This window comes from Salmo trutta, chromosome 16, assembly GCF_901001165.1.
Source record: "Salmo trutta chromosome 16, fSalTru1.1, whole genome shotgun sequence".
Lineage (NCBI taxonomy): Eukaryota > Metazoa > Chordata > Actinopteri > Salmoniformes > Salmonidae > Salmo > Salmo trutta.
The window spans coordinates 68,160-93,024 of NC_042972.1; the positions used below are offsets into that span (position 1 = coordinate 68,160).

At 43.5% G+C, this 24,865-nt stretch overlaps 1 protein-coding gene across 4 annotated transcripts in view; it reads left to right on the forward strand.

The window, feature by feature from the left end:
- The window catches only part of pparg (peroxisome proliferator-activated receptor gamma), a 92,754-nt gene that overhangs the window by 30,796 nt on the left and 37,093 nt on the right, over nucleotides 1-24,865 (forward strand). For 3 of the 4 annotated variants that reach the window (XM_029692695.1, XM_029692698.1, XM_029692696.1), the window contains 3 exons: nucleotides 16,456-16,968; nucleotides 17,132-17,301; nucleotides 22,985-23,123. In XM_029692695.1, coding sequence (XP_029548555.1) covers nucleotides 16,456-16,968; nucleotides 17,132-17,301; nucleotides 22,985-23,123 — 822 coding nt within the window. The remainder of the gene's footprint in view (nucleotides 1-16,455; nucleotides 16,969-17,131; nucleotides 17,302-22,984; nucleotides 23,124-24,865) is intronic. The other variant, XM_029692697.1, reaches the window with a different exon arrangement.

Here is a 24,865-nt window from a genome sequence, read left to right on the forward strand (position 1 = left end):
GACTATACACTACACATTAGACTATACACTACAGACTAGACTATACACTACATACTATACACTACACATTAGACTATACACTACACATTAGACTATACATTACAGACTACACATTAGACTATACACTACACATTAGACTATACACTACACATTAGACTATACACTATACACTGCACATTAGACTATACACTACACATTAGACTATACACTATACACTACACATTAGACTATACACTACACATTAGACTATACACTACAGACTAGTCATTAGACTATACACTACACATTAGACTAAACACTACACATTAGACTATACACTACACATTAGACTATACACTATACACTACACATTAGACTATACACTACACATTAGACTATACACTACAGACTAGTCATTAGACTATACACTACACATTAGACTATACACTATACACTACACATTAGACTATACACTACAGACTAGTCATTAGACTATACACTACACATTAGACTAAACACTACACATTAGACTATACACTACACACTACACATTAGACTATACACTACACATTAGACTATACACTACACATTAGACTATACACTACACACTACACATTAGACTATACACTACACATTAGACTAAACACTACACATTAGACTATACACTACACATTAGACTATACACTACAGACTACACATTAGACTATACACTACAGACTAGACTATACACTACATACTATACACTACATATTAGACTATACACTACACATTAGACTATACACTACACATTAGACTATACACTACACATTAGACTATACATTACACATTAGACTATACACTATACACTACACGTTACACATTAGACTATACACTACAGACTACACATTAGACTACACACTACACATTAGACTATACACTACACATTAGACTATACACTATACACTACACATTAGACTATACACTACACATTAGACTATACACTATACACTACACATTAGACTATACACTACACATTAGACTATACACTACACATTAGACTATACATTACACATTAGACTATACACTATACACTACACATTACACATTAGACTATACACTACAGACTACACATTAGACTATACACTACACATTAGACTATACACTACACATTAGACTATACACTACACATTAGACTATACACTACACATTAGACTATACACTAGAGACTACACATTAGACTATACACTACACATTAGACTATACACTACACATTAGACTATACACTACACATTAGACTATACACTACACATTAGACTATACACTATACACTACACATTAGACTATACACTACACATTAGACTATACATTACACATTAGACTATACACTATACACTACACATTACACATTAGACTATACACTACAGACTACACATTAGACTATACACTACACATTAGACTATACACTACACATTAGACTATACACTACACATTAGACTATACACTACACATTAGATTATACACTAGAGACTACACATTAGACTATACACTACACATTAGACTATACACTAGAGACTACACATTAGACTATACACTACACATTAGACTATACACTACACATTAGACTATACACTACACATTAGACTATACACTACACATTAGACTATACACTACACATTAGACTATACACTACAGACTAGACTATACACTATAGATTACACATTACAGACTTCACATTACACACTTCACACATATCTACACACTACATAGACTACACATTACAACTACACACTATAGACTACGGACTCCACAAGACTACACACTACCGACTAGACACTACATAATAGACTACAGACTAAAGATTATACTTCACAGTACCGACTACACTTTACAGACCCCACATTACGGTCTTCACACTACACATATCACATTTATAACTACAGACTACACATTGCCACTACAGACTGCCCACTATAGACTACAAACTACACACACACACCACACACTACAGACGACTCACTCGACCCTACAATACAGACTATACAGTAGACTACAGACTACACGTTAGACTTCACACTATAGACAAGACACTAGACTACACACTTCACACTGTAGACTACAGACTTCAGACTACAGAAATACATGAGACTACACAGACTACACGCTACTAACTACACAGTTCACACTACAGACTAAACAGTACAGACTACATATTAGACTAGACTACAATTTCAGACTTGACTACACAACGGTTACTACACACTACACGCTATAAACTACACACTATGGTTACTACACACTACACGCTATAGACTACAGACTAAACACTAGACTACACACTATATAATATGTACTACACACTGCACAGTACAAACTACACAGTGCAGACTACTGACTAGACTACATTCTGCATACTACGTAATTGACACTACACACGACAGACTACAAACTACGCAGTACAGACCACAAAATACAGACTGCATGCTATAGACTACACACTATAGACTACATATTACCACTACAGACTGCACACTATAGACTACACAGTACGGACTGCACAGTACATTTTACATACTGCACGCTTCACAAAACGGACTACAAACGACACATCACCCACTATAAACTATACACAACACATTACTACAGACTACCCAGCAAACGGAAACATTCCCAGAAAATTTGCTAAGATTCTCATTACGTTTTAGTTAGGAATTGATCTAACATTAGGATAATGGATTTTTTTAGCAAATGTTTTAAATGAAATATCCATGGAATGTTCTCCTAAAATGTACTAAATTGTTGTGCACAACATCTGTAACAACCACCACAGAATATTCCCCAAAAGTTCTCTTTAGGTTTCCATGTAAAGTACAGACTGAATGTGTTCTGGGAATGTTCTTGCAACATCAGGCGATTGTTTTAAATAAACATTGTATAATCATCAGCACAACTGGACAGTTTTTGAGTTCTGAGAACTTTTGCCGAAACGAATGGTTTTCAGGCTGTATTCAACTAACTGTTTTAGTGGCCAAATGTAAAATCCTCTTCCTAATTCTGTATAAAGGAATCCATGTAAAGTATATTGTACAGTATACACTTGTATACAGTGCCTTCGGAAAGTATTTAGACCCCTTGACTTTTTCCACATTTTGTTATGTTACAGCGTTGTCCTAAAATGTACTAAAATTGTTTTTTCCCCCTCATCAATCCACACACACACACACACACACACACACACACACACACACACACACATACACACACACACACACAATACCCCCTAATGACAAGGCAAAAACAGGTTTTTAGAAATGTCTGCTAATTTATTTAAAATAAACTGAAATATCGCATTTACATAAGTATTCAGACCGTTTACTCTGTACTTTGTTGAAGCACCTTTTGGCAGCAATTACAGCCTTGAGTCTTCTTGGGTATGATGCTACAAACTTGGCACACCTGCATTTGGGGAGTTTCTCCCATTCTTCTCTGAATATCCTCTCAAGCTCTATAAGGTTGGATAAGGAGCGTTGCTGCACAGCTATTTTCAGGTCTCTCCAGAGATGTTTGATCGAGTTCAAGTCCGGGCTCTGACTGGGCCACTCAAGGACATTGAGACTTGTCCCGAAGCCACTCCTGCATTGTTATTGCCTGTGTGCTTAGGGTCCTTGTCTTGTTGGAAGGTGAACCTTTGCCCCGGTCTGAGATCCTGAGTGCTCTGGAGCTGGTTTTCATCAAGGATCACTCTATACTTTGCTCTGTTCATCTTTGCCTTGATCCTGACTAGTCTCCCAGTCCCTGCCACTGAAAACATCCCCACAGCATGGCACCACCATTCTTCACCATAGGGGTGGTGCCAGATTTCCTCCAGACGTGACGCTTGGCATTCAGGCCAAAGAGTTCAATCTTGGTTTCATCAGACCAGAGAATCTTGTTCCTCATGGTCAGAGTCCTTTAGGTGCTTTTTGGCAAACTCCAAGCGGGCTGTCATGTGCCTTTTACTGAGGAGTGGCTTCTGTCTGGCCACTCTACCATAAAGGCCTGATTGGTGGAGCGCTGCAGAGATGGTTGTCCTTCTGGAAGGTTCTCCCATCTCCACAGAGGAACTCTAGAGCTCTGTCAAAGTGACCATCGGGTTCTTGGTCACCTCCCTATCCAAGGCCCTTCTCCCCCGATTGCTCAGTTTGGCTAGGCAGCCAGCTCTATGAAGAGTCTTGGTGGTGCCAAACTTCTTCCTTTGAAGAATGATGGAGGCCACTGTGGGGACCTTCAATGCTGCAGAAATATTTTGGTACCCTTCCCCAGATCTGTGCCTCGACACAATCCTGTCTTGGAGCTCTACGAACAATTCCTTCAACCTCATGGCTTGGTTTTTGTTCTGACATGCACTGTCAACTGTGGGACCTTATATAGACAGGTGTGAACCTTGCCAAATCATGTCCAATCAATTAAATTTACCACATGTGGACTCCAATCAATTTGTAGAAACATCTCAAGGATGATCAATGGAAACAGGATGCACCTGAGCTCAATTTCGTAGCAAAGGGAGTGAATACTTCATAGTAAATTTCCCATAGCAAAGGGTCTGAATACTTATGTAAATAAGGTATCTGTTTTATATTTAATAAATTACCAACATTTCTAAAAACCTGTTTTCACTTTGTCATTTTGGGGTATTGTTTGTACATTTCTGAGGACATTTTTATTTTATTTTAAAATAAGGCTGTAAAGTAACATGTGGAAAAAGTCAAGGGGTCTGAATACTTTCCAAAGGCACTGTATTTTCTCCCTACTAATGGATCTAGACTTTACGGGACACATGTCTCCTGGGTGTCCATAGGCATGAGGCCTCTGGTAGAGACCAGGCTGGGACAGAAAAACAGTGTCTCCATCTGATGTTCCAAAACTTGGCCTCCAGGGAGTCATTCAGGGCCTTTAGATGGTCTAGGGAGTTTCTCTCTCTCTCTCAGCCCCCCCCCCCCCCCCCTCCCCGTGTGTGTGTGTATCAAGGCTTTGCCAATCAGAGCAAAAGTCCATCCGCATTAAAACCCTGTTTACCAGATAGTGAATAGATGTTCATTGGACCGCTGGACGGAAACCTGTGTTAATCTATTAATAATAGTAACTTGCCTAGTGAATCCAGAACAGAACCTTTCTATAGTGCAGTTGGCTTCTCTCCTCTTTTCCCTGTTTGGAACAATGTGCCAGTTACTGTAAGCTGAAGTGGACTCCCGTTAACTTCTGTTGTCCACATTCCACCCATTCAGTATGAAGGAAACAATAAGTAATTTAAAGGAGGATGTTTTTACCATGGTTTTATTCTGGAAGTCATTGACAGTTATTTCGACCCATTTTAGTTTATCCTCTAACTACGGATTTGTAATGCTGTCCTATTAATATACATGGCATACTTGGCACTCTTATTGATCTATTTAAAAATGCCCTGAACACCTTTTAAAGTGTTTTACTGTTAGGACAGTGTTGAGGCGAAATCTATGTACTGTTACATTTCACCTCACTGTCATATGTACTGTTAGATTTCATCTCAACACTGGCCAATAATCATTTTAAACTGAACAAAAATATAAACATGTAAAGTGTTGGTCCCATGTTTCATGAGCTGAAATAAAATATCCCAGGAATGTTCCATATGCAAAAAAGCTTATTTCTCTCATTTTGTGGACAAATTTGTTTACATCCCTGTTAGTGAGCATTTCTTCTTTGCCAAGATAATCCATCCACCTGACAGGTGTGGCATATCAAGAAGCTAATTAAAGAGCATGATCAATATACAGGTGCACCTTGTGCTGGGTACAATAAAAGGCCACTCTAAAATGTACAGTTTTGTCACACAACACAATGCCGCAGATGTCTCAAGTTTTGAAGGAGCTTGCAATTGGCATGATGACTGCAGAAATGTCCACCAGAGCTGTTGGCAGAGAATTTAAATGTTAATTTATCTACCATAAACTGCCTCCAACGTCATTTTAGAGAAGTTGGTCCAACTGGCCTCACTATCGCAGACTGTGTGTAACCATGCCAACCCAGGACCTCCACATCCGGCTTTTTTCACCTGAGAACAGCCGATGAAACGGAGGTGTATTTCTGTTTCTAATAAAGCCCTTTTGTGGGGGAAAACTAATTCTGATTGGCTGGGCCTGGCTCCCCAGTTGATGGGCCTGGCTCCCAAGTGGGTGGGCCTATGCCCTCCCAGGCACACCTATGGCTGTGCCCCTGCCAGGTCATGTGAAATCCATAGATTAGGGCCTAATATGAACTGTAACTCAATAAAATCATTGAAATTGTTTCATGTTGCGTTTTTAATTTTTTAAAGTATATTAATGTCCACAGTGCTTTTCATAACAATCTCAAAGCGCTTCCAAAGAACAAAAAAACAAACCAACCAATACATCATCATGAGTAAGCAAACTATAGCTAGGCTACTCATGATGTATCGGTTGACGTAGCCAACTATAGCTAGGCTACTCATGATGATGTATTGGTTGAGCTAGCCAGCCAACTATAGCTAGGCTACTCATGGTGATGTATTTGGTTGATCTAACTATAGTTACACTTAGGTTGGAGTCATTAAAACTAGTTTTTCAACCAGTCCACAAACTATAATTTTGCCAAGTCGGTTAGGACATCTACTTTGTGCATGACACAAGTCATTTTTCCAACAATTGTTTGTTTACAGTTTACAGTTGATTGTTTATAATTCACTGTATCACAATTCCAGTGAGTCAGAAGTTTACATGCAATGTTGACTGTGCCTTTAAGCAGCTTGGAAAATTCCAGAAAATGATGTCATGGCTTTAGAAGCTTCTGATAGGCTAATTGACATCATCTGAGTCAATTTGGAGGTGTACCTGTGGATGTATTTCAAGACCTACGTTCAAACTCAGTGCCTCTTAGCTTGACATCATAGGGAAAATCAAAAGAAAAAGGCCAAGACCTCAGAAAAATAATTGTAGACCTCCACAGGTCTGGTACATCCTTGGGAGCAATTTCCAATCGCCTGAAGGTACCACGTTCATCTGTACAAGCAACAGTACGCAAGTATAAACACCATGGGACCACGCAGCCGTCATACCGCTCAGGAAGAAGATGCGTTCTGTCTCCTAGAGATGTACGTACTTTGGTGTGAAAAGTGCAAATCAATCCCAGAACAGCAGCAAAGGACCTTGTGAAGAAGCTGGAGGAAACGGGTACAAAAGTATCTATATCCACAGTAAAACGAGTCCTATATCGACATAACCTGAAAGGCCGCTCAGCAAGGAAGAAGCCACTACTCCAAAACCGCCATAAAAAAGCCAGACTACGGTTTGCAATTGCACATGGGGACAAAGATCGTACTTTTTGGAAAAATGTCCTCTGGTCTGATAAAACAACAATTTGAACTGTTTGGCCATAATGACCATCGTTATGTTTGGAGGAAAAAGGGGGAGGCTTGCAAGCCGACGAACACCATCCCAACCATGAAGCACGGGGGTGGCAGCATCATGTTGTGGGGGTGCTTTGCTGCAGGAGGGACTGGTGCACTTCACAAAATAGATGGCATCATGAGGAAGGGAAATTATGTGGATATATTGAAGCAACATCTGAAGACATCAGTCAGGAAGTTAAAGCTTGATCGCAAATGGGTCTTCCAAATGGACAAGACCCCAAGCATACTTCCAAAGTTGTGGCAAAATGGCTTAAGGACAACAAAGTCAAGGTATTGGAGTGGCCATCACAAAGCCCTGACCTCAATCCCATAGAAAATTTGTGGGCAGAACTGAAAAAGCGTGTGCAAGCGAGGAGGCCTACAAACCTGACTCAGTTACACAAGCTCTGTCAGGAGGAATGGGCCAAAATTCACCCAACTTATTGTGGGAAGCTTGTGGAAGGCTACCTGAAAAGTTTGACCCATGTTAAACAATTTAAAGGCAATGCTACCAAATACTAATTGAGCGTATGTAAACTACTGACCTACTGGGAATGTGATAAAAATAAATAAAAGCTGAAATAAATAATTCTCTACTATTATTCTGACATTTCACATTCTTAAATAAAGTGGTGATCCTAACTGATGTAAAACAGGGAATTTTTACATAGGATTAAATGTCAGGAATTGTGAAACTGAGTTTAAATGTATTTGGCTAAGGTGTATGTAAGCTTCTGACTTCAACTGTAGCTAGGTCAACCAATACACTGGCCTCCTGCAAAATGTGTAGCACCCGCTTGGGTGATGCCTCAGAAGCTCTGGGTGGCAGAAAGCTCACCACACAGTTCAGAGCAGTAGCCAGTCATTCTCAGCACTGAATTCCTCTATTGCATCTCCTATTCCTCTCAAGTTTCAGGTGACTGTTCAATTGATGTTTACAAAAGATCAAGGAACCAGCTGCCAGGTGAAACAAATTGGTACAGTGTCCAGATTTGCTATGTTTGTATTTTATTAGGCTCCTCATTAGCTGTTGCTAATCTCCTCCATATATCCAAACTCTCCCACACATTTAAAGAAAAATAAATGCGGGGGTGATTAGTGATCTATTAATTTATACATTTACAATGTATCTGTTTTAACAAACCTCATTCACGCTGCTCCTTCTGTGGTTAAGTGAATGCTCTTACCACTGTCTCTCCCAAGCATCTTCCCCTGGTGTTTTGGCTTACTGCCCTGCTTACATCCACAGCTCTAGCTTGTGAGTTGGTGATCTCCTGCTCGTTTAGGTCCCGTGTGGCTCAGTTGGTAGAGCATGGCACTTGCAATGTCAGGGTTGTTGGTTTGATTCACACGGAGGACCAGTATGTGGTGGGGGTGGAAGTATGAAAATGTATGCACTGTAAGTTGCTCTGGATAAGAGGGTCTGCTAAATTACAATAAATGTAGTGAAGTGCAGCCAGAATCTATACAGTGAAAAAGTTCTTTGCCTTCTCTCTGTTTATCGATCAAGCTTGTGTGTGTTTTCCATTTCACTGGTGGAGCTTGTTTTCGGGAGGTGGGTTGTGGGTAGTGTTTGGGAACTCATTCTAGCTCACAATAAGCTTGCAGCATGGCTAATACTAGACAAAAACAATTCTGCCAAGCTCAATGTGGAAGAGGAATACGTATCAACAATACACTCCATGAACTACTCAATCCACAAAAAGAAGTCCAGGCCAAGATAAACTGGACTCAAACTCATTGAGATGGAGCGGGCTCATAGGAATTGCACTTTCTTCCCGATGGACGGCCCAGATCTATAGATTCTCAGTAGAGAAAAGGAAGTGGCTCGGGTGGTTGTTGCCCTTGATCTTTTTGGCCTTCCTGTGACATCGGGTGGCGTAGGTGTCCTGGAGGGCTGGTAGTTTGCTCCCGGTGATGCGTTGTGCAGACCGCACCACCCTCTGGAGAGCCTTACGGTTGTGGGTGGAGCAGTTGCCATACCAGGCGGTGATACAGCCCGACAGGATGCTCTCGATTGTGTATCTGTAAAGGTTTGTGAGTGTTTTTGGTGAGAAGCCAAATTTCTTCAGCCTCCTGAGGTTGAAGAGACGCTGTTGCGCCTTCTTCACCACGCTGTCTGTGTGGGTGGACCATTTCAGTTTGTATGTGATATGTACGCCGAGGACCTTAACTTTCCACCTTCTCCACTACTGTCCCGTCGATGTGGATAGGGGGGTGCTCCCTCTGCTGTTTCCTGATGTCCACGATCATCTCCTTTGTTTTGTTGACGTTGAGTGTGAGGTTATTTTCCTGACACCGCACTCCGAGGGCCCTCACGTCCTCCCTGTAGGCCATCTCGTCATTGTTGGTACTCAAGCCTACCACTGTAGTGTCGTCTGCAAACCTGATGATTGAGTTGGAGGCGTGCATGACCACGCAGTCATGGGTGAACAGGGAGTACAGGAAAGGGCTGAGAACACACCCTTGTGGGGCCCCAGTGTTGAGGATCAACGGGGTGGAGATGTTGTTTCCTACCCTCACCACCTGGGGGCGGCCCGTCAGGAAGTCCAGGACCCAGTTGCACAGGGCGGGGTCGAGACCCAGGGTCTTGAGCTTAATGACGAGTTTGGAGGGTTCTATGGTGTTAAATGCTGAGCTGTAATCGATGAACAGGATTCTGACATAGGTATTCCTCTTGTCCAGATGGGTTAAGGCAGTGTGCAGTGTGATTGCGATTGCGTCGTCTGTGGACCTACTGGGGCGGTAAGCAAATTGGAGTGTCAGGTAGGGTGGAGGTGATATGATCCTTGACTAGTCTCTCAAAGCACTTCATGATGACGGAAGTGAGTGCTACAGGGCGGTAGTCATTTAGCTCAGTTACCTTAGCATTCTTGGGAACAGGAACAATGGTGGCCCTCTTGAAGCATGTGGGAACATCACACTGGGATAGGGATTGATTGAATATGTCCGTAAACACACCAGCCAACTGGTCTGCGCATGCTCTGAGGATTCGGCTAGGGATGCCATCTGGGCCGGCAGGCTTGCGAGGGTTGACACGTTTAAATGTTTTACTCACGTTGGCTGCGGTGAAGGAAAGCCCGCAGGTTTTGGTAGCGGGCCGTGTCAGTGGCACTGTATTGTCCTCAAAGCGAGCAAAGAAGTTGTTTAGTTTGTCTGGGAGCAAGACGTTGGTGTCTGTGACGGGGCTGGTTTTCTTTTTGTAATCCGTGATTGACTGTAGACCCTGCCACATACGTCTCATGTCTGAGCCATTGAATTGCAACTCTACTTTGTCTCTATACTGACGCTTAGCTTGTTTGATTGCCTTGCGGAGGGAATGGCTACACTGTTTGTATTCGGTCATGTTTCCAGTCGCCTTGCCATGATTAAAAGCAGTGGTTAGCGCTTTCAGTTTTGCGCGAATGCTGCCATCAATCCATGGTTTCTGGTTGGGGAAGGTTTTAATGGTCACCATGGGTACAACATCACCGATGCACTTGCTAATAAACTCACTCACCGAATCAGCATATACATCAATGTTGTCTGAGGCTATTCGTAACATATCCCAGTCCACGTGATCGAAGCAATCTTGAAGCATGGAGTCAGATTGGTCGGTGTTGAACAGACCTGAGCACGGGCGTTTCCTATTTTAGTTTCTGTCTATAGGCTGGGAGCAACAAAATAAAGTCGTGGTCAGATTTGCCGAAAGGAGGGCGAGAGAGGGCTTTGTATGCGTCGCGGAAGTTAGAGTAGCAATGATCCAGAATTTTGCCAGCCCGGGTCTTGCATTCGATATGCTGATAACATTTAGGGAGCCTTGTTTTCAGATTAGCTTTGTTAAAATCCCCAGCTACAATAAATGCAGCCTCGGGATATGTGGTTTCCAGTTTACATAGAGTCCAATGAAGTTCTTTCAGGGCCGTCGATGTGTCTGCTTGGGGGGGATATACACGACTGTGATTATGATCGAAGAGAATTCTCTTGGTAGATAATGTGGTCAGCATTTGATTGTAAGGAATTCTAGGTCAGGTGAACAAAAGGACTTGAGTTCCTGTATGTTGTTATGATCACACCACGACTCGTTAATCATAAGGCATACAGCCCCGCCCTTGTTCTTACCAGATAGATGTTTGTTTGTCGGCGTGATGCGTGAAGAAACCTGGTGGCTGTACCGACTAAGGTATCCCAAGTGAGCCATGTTTCCGTGAAACAGAGAATGTTACAATCTCTGTCTCTGGAAGGCAACCCTTGCTCAAATTTTGTCTACCTTGTTGTCAAGAGACTGGACATTGGCGAGTAGTTTGCTCGGGAGTGGTGAGCGACGTACCCATCTACGGAGCCAGACCAGAAGACCACTCCGTCTGCCCCTTCTGCGGCGCCGTTGTTTTGGGTCACCTACTGGGATCTGATTCATTGTCTTGGGTGGTTGTCCAAACAGAGGATCTGCTTCGGGAAAGTCACATTCCTGGTCGTAATGTTGGTAAGTTGATGTTGCTCTTATATCCAATAGGTCTTCCCAGCTGTATGTAATAATACTTAAGATTTCCTTGGGTAACACTAAGAAATAATACATTAAAAAAAACAATGCTGCATAGTTTCCTAAGGACGCAAAGCGAGGCGACCATCTCTGTCGGCGCCATCCTGAAGCAATCAGAATGGTGTTATGTGGACTGTGTCAATGTTCATTCTATAGGAAGTGCACCCCTATTGATAAAACTAACACAAATGTATGGTTGTATTGGACATGCACTTCTATTTTTCCGTTACACTCTGGATGATTCCGAAAGTGTATATCTCTCTTGGGATTTCAACTCTAATAACATGGTCTTTAACCCATTAGACATTAATGAAGCCAACAATAAATATAATGATTGTGTTGATCCAGATGAAAATTTCCTGAGGTTTACCAGAGAGTCTATCACTTGTGATTTCTATGATAAACTACTATACAGGTTGTTAAATTGCTTATCTAAGTCCAAGACAAGCTGATTCATTTGAATGTTCAATCTTCCTAAAAATCATGACCATCTTGTTCATTATCGGTCTCCTCTCAGTCATGAATGTTCCATTGTTGCCCTTTCAGAAACATGGTTGACTGAAGAGACAACCACGCTTCATGACATGTCTCCTTATAATGCTGTTCACCACTGTAGAACATCAAGTGAGGGTCCATTTTAGTTCATAAACGTTTTCAATTCTTTGCAATAGAGGATCTCATTGATGTTGAATCTCTTTTCATAGAAATTCCCTGCTGCTCATTTGTTGGTGGTTAAAAAGTGGTAATTGGATCCGTCTATCGGCCACCCGATCCTGACATTGGTAGTTTCATTGATATCCTTGCATCAACCTTGGATTTGCCCCCGTCGGAGCTGGTATAGTACGATTCAATCTTTGTCCTGTATTGACCCTTTGCCTGTTTGATGGTTCGTCAGAGGGCATAGCGGGTTTTCTTATAAGCGCTCCTTGAGAGCGGCTACTCTGCCCTTTAGCTCAGTGCGGATGTTGCCTATAATTCATGGCTTCTGTTTGGGGCATGTATACACAGTCACTGTGGGGACGACGTCATCGATGCAGCTGGTGATTGAGGTGGTATACTCCTCAATGCCATTGGAAGAATCCCGGAACATATTCCAGTCTGTGCTAGCAAAATAGTCCTGTAGCTTAGAATGTGCGTCCTCTGACCACTTCCTTATTGGGCGAGTCACTGGTACTTCCTGCTCTAGTTTTTGCTTGTAAGCAGGAATCAGGAGGATCAAGTTTGTCAGATTTGCCAAATGGAGGGTGAGGGAGAGCTTTGTACGCGTCTCTGTGTGTGGAGTGAAGGTGGTCAAGAGGTTTTTTTTTTTCTCTCTAGTTGCACATTTAGCATTAAAACATTAGTTTAATTTAACTAGGCAAGTCAGTTAAGAACAAATTCTTATTTACAATGACAGCCTAGGAACAGTGGGTTAACTGCCTTGTTCAGGGGCAGAACGACATATTTTTTTGTCAGCTTGGGGATTTGATCTAGCAACCTTTCGGGTACTGGCCCAACACTCTAACCACTAGGCTACCTGCTGCCCCAAATGTGCTGGTAGAAATTAGGTGAAATGGATTTAAGTTTCCCTGCATTAAAGTCCCCAGCCACTCTGGATGAGCATTTTCCTGTTTGCTTATGGCCCTATACAGCTCGTTGAGTGCCGTCTTAGTGCCAGCATCGGTTTGTGGTGGGAAATAAACAGCTACGAAAAATATAGATAACTCTCTTGGTATATAGTGCGCCAGCTGTTATTTACAAATAGACACAGAACATCACCCCTTGTCTTACTGGAGGCAGCTGTTCTATCTGGCCGATGGATGTTATGCATGTCGTCGTTCAGCCACAACTCGGTGAAACATAAGATATTACGGTTAATGTCCCGTTGGTAGGATATCCTTGACCGGAGCTCATCCATTTTGTTATCCAATGGTTGCAAGTTGGCTAATAGGACTGATGGTAGAGGGATTTACTCACTCGCCTACAAATTCTCAGAAGGCAGCCTGACCACCGTCCCCTTTTTCTTTTTAATCGCTGTTCTGATGTCAAGAAGTTATTTTTCGGTCATAAGTGACGGTTGCTGCAACATCATGTACAAAATAAGTTAAAATATAAGTTACAACAACACCCTTTTTTTCTTCTAAATAGCACAGTTGGTTTGGAGAATGTAAAACGTAAGCCATCCCCTCCGGCGCCATTACAAAGAATCCATCTATATAACACGACACTGTGATAACCTTCACCCTCCCCACTGATATAACAAGACACTGTGATAACCTTCACCCTCCCCACTGATATAACAAGACACTGTGATAACCTTCACCCTCCCCACTGCCACACCTCACATAGACAATTTACTATCAGATACAGAGGTACCATACTCTGGAATTCTTATTTTCACGTTGTCAAAACCCCATCCTCCCTCAATAACTTCAAGCGAAGACTTGGTCAGCCTGATGAACCAAACTACCCAATAATCCCCTCCCTGTAGCGTAACACTCACACACGCACATACATAATCAAACATGTTTTTTCCTGTTTACTGAGTATATTATGTATAATTATAGTTAATATGCTTTGTTTAACTGATTGAACAAAGTTTTTTTTTTTGTACTTATATTTGTGGTGTGGTTTTCATATCAGCCCTTTTGGTCTTCCAACCTCACCTGCACACTGTTTTAACCCGTTTTTATCTGTACTGTTTTGTCTTTCACTTCTTTGGTGCGAATAAATAAAACCTAAAAACCTTTTTCATTTTTGTACTTATGTGTTGTATATAGTTTTTTTTGTGGTGTAGAATTTATCAGCCCTTGGGTTTCCAACCACACCTGCACATTTAAAAAAAAAAATTGTTTTACCTGTATTGTTGTCTATCACTTGTCGTCTTTGGTGCAAATAAATAAAACTACTCTTTTTGGTGTCCACATTAAACATAATACAGAACATTAATACACAATAACAGCTCAAGGACAGATCTACAAATGTAAAAATGGCACACTAAGCCTACATATCAATACATACACACAAACACTAAGCCTACATATCAATACATACACACAAACACTAAGCCTACATATCAATACATACACACAAACACTAAGCCTACATATCAATACATACACACAAACACTAAGCCTACATATCAATACATACACACAAACACTAAGCCTACATATCAATACATACACACAAACACTAAGCCTACATATCAATACACACAAACTATCTAAGTCAAATAGGGGAGAGGTGTTGTTTTATCTGTTTTTTGAAACCAGATTTGCCTTTCATTTGAGCAAAATGGCTCTTTAATACTATACACTTGAATTTCTTCTGGATTTGCGGACTGGGAAAAGACCCCTGGTGGCATGTCTGGTGGGGTACGTGTGTGTGTGTGTCAGAGCTGTGTGTAAGTTGACTATGCAAACTATTGGAATTTAACACATTTATGTTTCTTATAAAAACAAGAAGTGACACAGTCAGTCTCTCCTCTACTTTTAGCCAAGAGAGACTGGCATGTATAGCATTTATATCAGCCCTCTGGTAAGAGTAAAGAGCAAGACGTGCCGCTATGTTATGGGCCAGCTGCAGTTTTTCTAGGTCCTTCTTTGCAGCACCTGGCCATACGACTTGGCAATATTCAAGATAAGATCAAACTAGAGCCTGCAGGACTTGCTTTGTTGTGTCAAAAAAGCAGAACATCTTTATCACGGACAGACCTTTCCCCATCTTCACAACCATTGACGTTGGGGACAGGTCATGCATAATTTGAACAAAAATTATTAGCCAGCTAGCTCGCCAAGCCAAAAAGAGTTGACGTGCCAGTTTATCTGCTAGTCTGTGGGTCAAAACCACCACATGTATGCAATAAAACACAATTACATTTTTAAATAACTAAATATGTACACACAGTATTTCCAAGAGCTCGCTGCTTAGACTACTATTATGGCCTGGTACTGTTAGATTTCATCTTAACACTTTCCCATGCTATAAATGATCTATCTGCTTAGCCTACTACTAGGGCTGGTACTGTTAGACCCCATGTTATAAATGATCTGTTTGTTTTGAGGAGGAGTATTTCCCCTGGTATCTGTTAATAGTGAAGGATAGCCTTGGTTATATAAAGTTGAGTGTAACATCCCATGGGTTCAGAGCAGTGGTTTTCATCAGTCACTGATTGGGGGTCAACCAAGTTAGAGTTCAGTTCACTATCTCACAGGATATGTTCTGTTCTGAGATTGAACACAGTTCTGTAGACTTCACTGGGAGGTTCCCTACTATGAACACAGTTCTGTAGACTAGTAGGAATAGGAGGGTCTCAAATGGCATTGATGGCAAACATGCAGAAGGTTTATTACAGAACAACAAAGAGCTCACATATCTTTTTCATCGCAGTCTGAAATGGTCTCACATTGACAAGCCTGAGGGAAACAGAAGGGAGGACTCTATGTTTTGTATCAGTTAGTCTTTTACCACATTGTCACACTCTCTCACACACAGATCCTGACACACTCTCCCTCCCTCTCTTCCCCTCCCTCCCCCTCTTCCCCTCCCTCCCCCTCTTCTTCTCTCGCTCTAACAGACATGGTGGATACCCAGCTCCTCGCATGGCCAATGGGCATCAGTCTGACCCCTGTACACCTGGAGGAGCTTGATGACAGTTCTCACTCTCTGGATATGAAACCATTCACCACCCTGGACTACACTAGCCTGGACTACGAACACGGACCCACCATCTCCAGCTACAGACCCACCCAGGCCCACCACTACCAATCCAGCAACAGCCCCAGACCCACCCAGGCCCACCACTACCAAGCCAGCCACAGCCCCAGACCCACGCAGGCCCACCACTACCAACCCAGCTACAGCCCCAGACCCACGCAGGCCCACCACTACCAAGCCAGCCACAGCCCCAGGCCCACACAGGCCCACCACTACCAACCCAGCTACAGCCCCAGTCACCTCAGCCCTAGACCTGGCCAGGGTTACCAGCCCTCCCCCAGCCCTGGCTCCAGTCCTGCCCTAGGCCACCACCTTGCATACATGGACCACATGTACAACCACAGCCAGGTTCAGGAGGGACACGGTGAGACCTGTGTGTGCTCAAATATTTGCTAGCATTTGAAAATAACACAACAACATCTCTTCTATATGAATGTGCATGTTGTGTGACCCTGCTCTGTCTTTGTATCAGTGTTTCTGTCGGTTCTGTTCCGAAGGTTGTATAAACCTCTGTCTGTGTCTCTGCTGTCCCTCAGGTTGTATAAAGCTGGAGCCAGAGTCTCCTCCCCAGCATTCAGACAGCAGTCCTCTCTACTCCAAGCTACAGGACGACACCACCGCTTCCCTACTCAACATAGAGTGTCGAGTATGTGGAGACAAAGCTTCTGGCTTCCACTACGGAGTCCATGCCTGTGAAGGCTGCAAGGTACTACTACTCTGTGTTTGTATGTCTCCTTTGTTTACCTGTGTGCTATAACCTCACACCCTAAAGAGGCTTAAACTCACGCTGACAGACAGGGTCAAAAGTTGCCTGCTCTCAACCAAGTTAAACATTTCTTGCACTTAATGTGGGTCTGTCTGTCACTTTAACCACAAGCCCATACATAGTTTCCTTCCCCGAGCAGCACAGCCTGCAATGGCAGAACATCTTAGACAGACTGACACAACTTCTCTGAATAAAAATAATCATACGAAGGGCAACCAGAGGTGTGAGGCATATTTCCACCCTTCGTTCTCTGAAACAGATCCTATCTTCCGATAAATATGTGCTTACTTTCAAGAAAACATAAAAGTGTGTGTAGTCATGAATGTATCAGTATACTTTGCCAGTCAGTGTGGTTAGCAGTGTGTGTATCAACCGGAAGGCATAGTGTTAGCAGTGTGTGTGTATCTACTTCAAGGCAGAGTGTTAGCAGTGAGTCAGTATTCATTGTTCTATTATCTTGTGGTACGTTAGTATGAGGATCAGGATAGAAGCCAAGAGCTGCTGGGGTCAGCCAACCAGGGTCAGATGTTTAAAACATTCTTTATTGAGGTGGAGCCTCAGTCTCTCCCCAGCTTCCTCTTTCTAGGTTGGGTCCTTGAAAATCACTAAATAAATACTATGTATTATCATATTTTTATTTGTATTAATAGTATTATTACTTGTGTTATTGTTTGGGGTGGCAGGTAGCATAGTGGTTAGAGCGTTGGGCCAGTGATCAAATCCCCAAGCTGACATGGTAAAAATCTGTCGTTCTGCCCCTGAACAAGGCAGTTAACCCACTGTTCCCCGGTAGGCCATCATTGTAAATAAGAATTTGTTCTTAACTGACTTGCCGTTAAATGCAAAAAAAAAAAAAATACATTATTAGTGTTATTATTTTGATTATTACTATACTTTTTTACTCCTTTTATTACTATTGTTATTATTACTACTGTTGTTATTACTGTTATTATTATTGTAACAGTATGGAGGTAAACTCCTAGCTCAAGGGCCTATGGGACTCAGAGCTGTGATGGTCATATGACCAATATATACCTACAGACCTTTTTTGGAATGTAAACAATAACAAACTAATTTAGAACACGCGGCCCCAATCTACATCTGTCTAGCTAGCTGCCCCAGAGAACTCAACATGTCAAGTGCATGTTACAAGCCGAAAAGTAAACAAGGTCTACTTATAAAGCTGGGTTATATGTAGTCTAGTCAGTGTATGGAGAAGTCAGAGGCAGAGCTAGCCAGCCAGACACTACAGAGGACGGGGGCTACTTGGCCTGGATAGTGGCGAGAAGCAACGGCCGTGGGGGGCGGTGTGCAGCAGAGAAGCAACGGCCGTGGGGGGCGGTGTGCAGCAGAGAAGCAACGGCCGTAGGGGGAGGTGTGCAGCAGAGAAGCAACGGCCGTGGGGGGCGGTGTGCAGCAGAGAAGCAACGGCCGTAGGGGGCGGTGTGCAGCAGAGAAGCAACGGCCGTAGGGGGCGGTGTGCAGCAGAGAAGCAACGGCCGGTAGGGGGCGGTGTGCAGCAGAGAAGCAACGGCCGTAGGGGGCGGTGTGCAGCAGAGAAGCAACGGCCGTAGGGGGCGGTGTGCAGCAGAGAAGCAACGGCCGTAGGGGGCGGTGTGCAGCAGACACTGACAATTTTGCGCCGCCCTATGGGACTCCCAATCACGCCCAGTTGTGATACAGGCTGGATTTGAACCAGGGTGTCTGTAGTGATGCCTCTAGCACTGAGATGCAGTGCCTTAGATCGCTGCGCCATTCGGGAAGGCAAATAATTGATAGACTAATACATAACAAATAAATCAGTACTTACAAGAATAAATGTCTTAAATTATAGAATGAATGCATCAATCTAAATTAGCATCTAAAGTTTTCTTGCTGCCTTGGCAGCAGCTAATGGGGAGCCATAATAAATACAAATACAGGATAGTTTACATAGCACACTGAAATAGTAGCCATACACACAGTAATGGCAGTGAAGTACAACACATGGAATACTTGTGCAGTAGAGGCAACAGTGGTGTGGCTGTAGAGATGTGCGAAGAGTCATCTTGAGACAAGACCATGGAGAGAATAGATACTGTATTGTCCATTGGTTAGAACAGAAATGTGTCTTATGCTTCTCCAAACACCCTGCAGTGCAACATCCCTGGCTGGAGAGCAAGTGGGGGGTTAAGGGCGTTGCTCAAGGGTACAATGGCACAGTTTCGTCCTGGGCTTGAATAATTGTAGTCATGGCATCACACGCATTCATTGGTCCTGTAGTAGTCCTAGCCCTAGAGCAGTGTTTCCTGGTCCTGTAGTAGTCCTAGCCCCAGAGCAGTGTTTCCTGGTCCTGTAGTAGTCCTAGCCCCAGAGCAGTGTTTCCTGGTCCTGTAGTAGTCCTAGCCCCAGAGCAGTGTTTCCTGGTCCTGGTCCTGTAGTAGTCCTAGCCCTAGAGCAGTGTTTCCTGATCCTGGTCCTGGGTCCTGTTGTCACCTAGCCGTAGTGCAGTGTATCCTGATCCTGGTCCTGTAGTAGTCCTAGCTCTAGAGCAGTGTTTCCTGGTCCTGGGTCCTGTAGTAGAATAGCTCTAGAGCAGTGTTTCCTGGTCCTGGGTCCTGCAGTAGAATAGCCCTAGAGCAGTGTTTCCTGATCCTGTAGTAGCCTAGCCCTGGTGCAGTGTATCCCAGTCCTGGGTACTGTAGTAGTAGTAGTCCTAGACCTAGGTGAGTGTTTCATGATCCTAGTCTTGGGTCATGTAGCAGCCTAGCCCTAGAGCAGTGTTTTGTGATCCTGGTCCCTGTAGTAGTTTTATCTCTAGAGCAGTATTTCCTGGTCCTTGGTCCTGTAGTAGTCCAAGCCCCAGAGCAGTATTTCCTGGTCCTTGGTCCTGTAGTAGTCCAAGCCCCAGAGCAGTGTTTCCTGGTCCTGGGTCCTGTAGTGTTCCTAGACCTAGAGCAGTGTTTCCTGGTCCTGGGTCCTGTAGTAGTCCTAGCCCCAGAGCAGTGTTTCCTGGTCCTGGGTCCTGTAGTAGCCTAGCCCCAGAGCAGTGTTTCCTGGTCCTGGGTCCTGTAGTAGCCTAGACCTAGAGCAGTGTTTCCTGATCCTGATCAATGGTCCTGTAGTTGTCCTAGCCCTAGATTTGATTTTCCCGATCCTTTTCCTGTGTCCTGTATTAGTCCAAGACCTAGAAGCAGTGCTTCCTGTTCCTTGGTCCTGTAGTAGCCCAGCCCTCGGGCAGTGTTTCCTGATCCTGTAGTAGCTTAGCCCTCGGGCAGTGTTTCCTGTTCCTGGGTCCTGTAGTAGCCCAGCCCTAGGGCAGTGTTTCCTGATCCTGGGTCCTGTAGTAGCCCAGCCCTAGGGCAGTGTTTCCTGGTCCTGGGTCCTGTAGTAGCCCAGCCCTAGGGCAGTGTTTCCTGATCCTGTAGTAGCCCAGCCCTAGGGCAGTGTTTCCTGTTCCTGGGTCCTGTAGTAGCCCAGCCCTCGGGCAGTGTTTCCTGTTCCTGGGTCCTGTAGTAGCCCAGCCCTTGGGCAGTGTTTCCTGATCCTGTAGTAGCCCAGCCCTTGGGCAGTGTTTCTTGATCCTGGGTGTTGTAGAAGACCTAGATTATTGTTTCCTGGTCCTAGGCACCCAAATGGGTTTTCATTTTTGCCTTAGCACTACACAGCTGATTACATTAAAAAAAACTGCTTGTTACATTGATAGTTTGATTCAGCTGAATAGTGTCAATTCATACAAGTACTTGGGAGTATGGCTAGACGTTACGCTGTCCTTCTCTCAGCAGATTTCAAAGCTGTAGGCTAAGGTTAAATCTAGACTTGGTTTCCTCTATCGTAATCGCTCCTCTTTCACCCCAGCTGCCAAACTAACCCTGATTCAGATGACCATCCTACCCATGCTAGATTAGAGACGTAATTTATAGATCTGCAGCTAAGGGGGCTCTCGAGCGGCTAGATGTTCTTTACCTTTCGGCCATCAGATTTGCCACCAATGCTCCTTATAGGACACATCACTGCACTCTATACTCTTCTGTAAACTGGTCATCTCTGTATACCCGTCGCAAGACCCACTGGTTGATGCTTATTTATAAAGCCCTCTTAGGCCTCACTCCCCCCTGTCTGAGATATCTACTGCAGCCCTCATCCTCCACATACAACACCTGTTCTGCCAGTCACATTCTGTTAAAGGTCCCCAAAGCACACACATCCCTGGGTCGCTCCTCTTTTCAGTTTGCTGCAGCTAGCGACTGGAACGAGCTGCAACAAACACTCAAACTGGACAGTTTTATGCACAACTCTTCATTCAAAGACACAATCATGGACACTGTTACTTACAGTTATGGCTGCTTCGCGTGATGTATTGTCTCTACCTTCCTGCTCTTTGTACTGTTGTCTGTGCCCAATAATTGTTGTACCATGTTTTGTGCTAGCTAGGTCCATTACATGGTTATCTGGGCAAGCCACCCCATCACCTTTCACAGGTCGTAGTGTGAATTACACATTTGGGGCACAGACAAAGGGGAGCTAGCTACAACTTGTTGACGGCGCTCACTACAATCAAAACAACTCGCTCCACACAAGAAGTGGTCAGTGGCCAAGAATCAACAGTTCTATTTATAGGAAAGAGCTGATGAGGGTTGGAGAGATGTCTTTACTGTCATTACTTGTCTTGAAGGGGTTAAATTGCCCGAACGGCACCAGAACATCAAGATGAAATGTATTTTGAATGTTGTTACAGTAATGATATGGTGCATTAAAACTAAAAGCAGATTTACCTAGCGCGGTTGAGACCCTAGGAACCTCAAGAGTTAACCAATCCTGTGAACAGGTTAGGCAACTCCGGTGTCTATACTTCAAAAGCAAAGTTAGATAAGACGGAAGTTTATGAAGTAGTGCCTTGTAAACAAAAAGAGAGTCATGTAGAAATCTATGGGTCTTTAGCGAAGTCCAGACAACTTTTTGAAACAGGATGCAGGGATGAGTATCAAAACTGTCACCTGTAACAAAGCAAAGGGCATTATGGGAGATGGCAGCTGCACTTTGATTAATACTATCACCATAACCAACAGATAAAAAGGTTGACTGTGTCACGAACCGGCTCGAAGTTCATAACCAAAAAGGGAGACAACGTGGAGATAAGGAATAACAAAATATATTTATTACCTGAAGTAAACTAAATACAATTAACAATGGTGTGTGTAGTCAGTAGTGTAAATGAGTGTTTGCGTGCATAAATGTGATAATGAGGGGTGTTGAAAGGTGCCAAAGCAAACAAACGAAACGGCCACAAAAATGCCACAACCACAATATCAGTGTGTCTGCTTGGAGAGAGTCACTTCAATGAATGGGGAAGAGGTGTATTTATCCTGGGACACACCCAGCCCAGGTGTGTCCCATGTCGCTGACAACCCTCCCGGCTCCACCCACCGACATCCTAATAAGGAAAACAAAAGCAAAGAGAGAGAATACGGCAGACAGAGTGGGAGGGTCTTCACAACTGAATAACCTGCTTCCTACTGTTTAGAGCAAGGCGTAGAACCACCAAGAGAAAAAAACTGAATAATTGTCAAGTTGTGCCCATTTACAATTAATTTTTATCTTATGTTTCTCCCTTCTCTAATAAAACCTGTGTCTCTATGTCCAGGGGTTCTTCCGTCGGACCATCCGGTTGAAGCTGGTTTATGACCACTGTGACCTGCACTGTCGCATCCACAAGAAGAGCCGCAACAAGTGTCAGTACTGTCGCTTTCAGAAGTGCCTGGTGGTGGGCATGTCTCACAATGGTAAGAACCAACATTACAATCAATCAGTCAATGTACCCTGTTCCCAGGCTGTGTCACAGCCAGCACCGGGAAACCCATTAGGCAGCATACAATTGGCCCAGCGTCGTCTGGGTTAGGGGAGGGTTTGGCCGGGATTTCCTTGTCCCATCGCGCTCTAGCGACTCCTTGTGGTGGGCTGGGTGCCTGCAAGCTGACTTCTGTTGCCAATTGTACGGTGTTTCCTCTGACACGTTGGTGTGGCTGGCTTCCAAGTTAAGCGAGCAGTGTGTCAAGAAGCAGTGCGGCTTGGAAGGGTCATATTTCGGAGAACTCATGGCTCTCGTACGGCAGTTGCAGCGATGGGACAAGACTAACTACCAGTTGGATATCATGAAATTGGGGAGAAAAAGGGGTAAAAGTACAAAAACATAATTATAAAGCCCTTTTTACGTCAGCAAATGTCACAAAGTGCTTATACAGAAACCAAGCCTAAAACCCCAAACAGCAAGCAATGTAGAAGCACGGTGGCTAGGAAAAACTCCCTAGAAAGGCAGGAACCTAGGAAGAAACCTAGAGAGGAACCAGGCTCTGGGGGGTGGCCAGTCCTCTTCTGGCTGTGCCGGGTGGAGATCATATTTGACAAAAATCGGTGCCATTTAGTATGATATGTTAGGTTACATAACATTGACTAAATGTACATCTGAGACACTAATTAGTATATGTTACATTTTATTTGTATACATTTTCTTTATTTCACCTTTGTTTAACCAGGTAGGCTAGTTGAGAACAAGTTCTCATTTACAACTGTGACCTGGCCAAGATAAAGCAAAGCAGTGCGACAAAAACAACAGAGTTACACATGGGATAAACAAACGTACAGTCAATAACACAATAGAAAAATCTGTATACAGTGTGTGCAAATTAAGTAAGGAGATAAGGCAATAAATAGGCCATAGTGGCAAAGTAATCACAATTTAGCAATTAACACTGGAGTGATAGATGTGCAGATGAGGATGTGCAAGTAGAAATACTGGTGTGCAATAGAGCAGAAAAACAAATATGGGATGAGGTAGGCAGTTGATTGGATGGGCTATTTACAGATGGGCTGTGTACAGCTGCAGCGATCGGTTAGCTGCTCTGACAGCTGATGCTTAAAGTTAGTGAGGGGGATATAAGTCCTCAACTTCAGTGATTTTTTTTATTTTTTTTAATTTAATTTTATTTTTTGATTTGTTTGCAATTCGTTCCAGTCATTGGCAGCGGAGAACTGGAAGGAAAGGCGGCCAAAGGTGGTGTTGGCTTTGGGGATGACCAGTGAAATATTCCTGCTGGAGCGAGTGCTATGGGTGGGTGTTGCTATGGAGACCAGTGAGCTGAGATAAGGCGGAGCTTTACCTAGCAAAGACTTAGAGATGACCTGGAGCCAGTGGGTTTGGCGACGAATATGTAGCGAGGACCAGCCAACGAGAGCATACAGATCACAGTGGTGGGTGGTATATGGGGCTTTGGTGACAAAAATGGATGCTACTGTGATAGACTGCATCCAATTTCCCGAGTGGTGTTGGAGGCCATTTTGTAGTTATTACCGCAGAATGCGGCTAAGAGCGCGCACTTCAAATCTATTGTTTAATGATCACTGCCCTACAGATTGTCGCAGGCCAATTATGCCATTGATATCTGGTTAAATTGTAACGAAATGACATGTACATATTTAGACAAACCTGAAAGTATGAAATATGAAACGTAATTATGATATCACACTG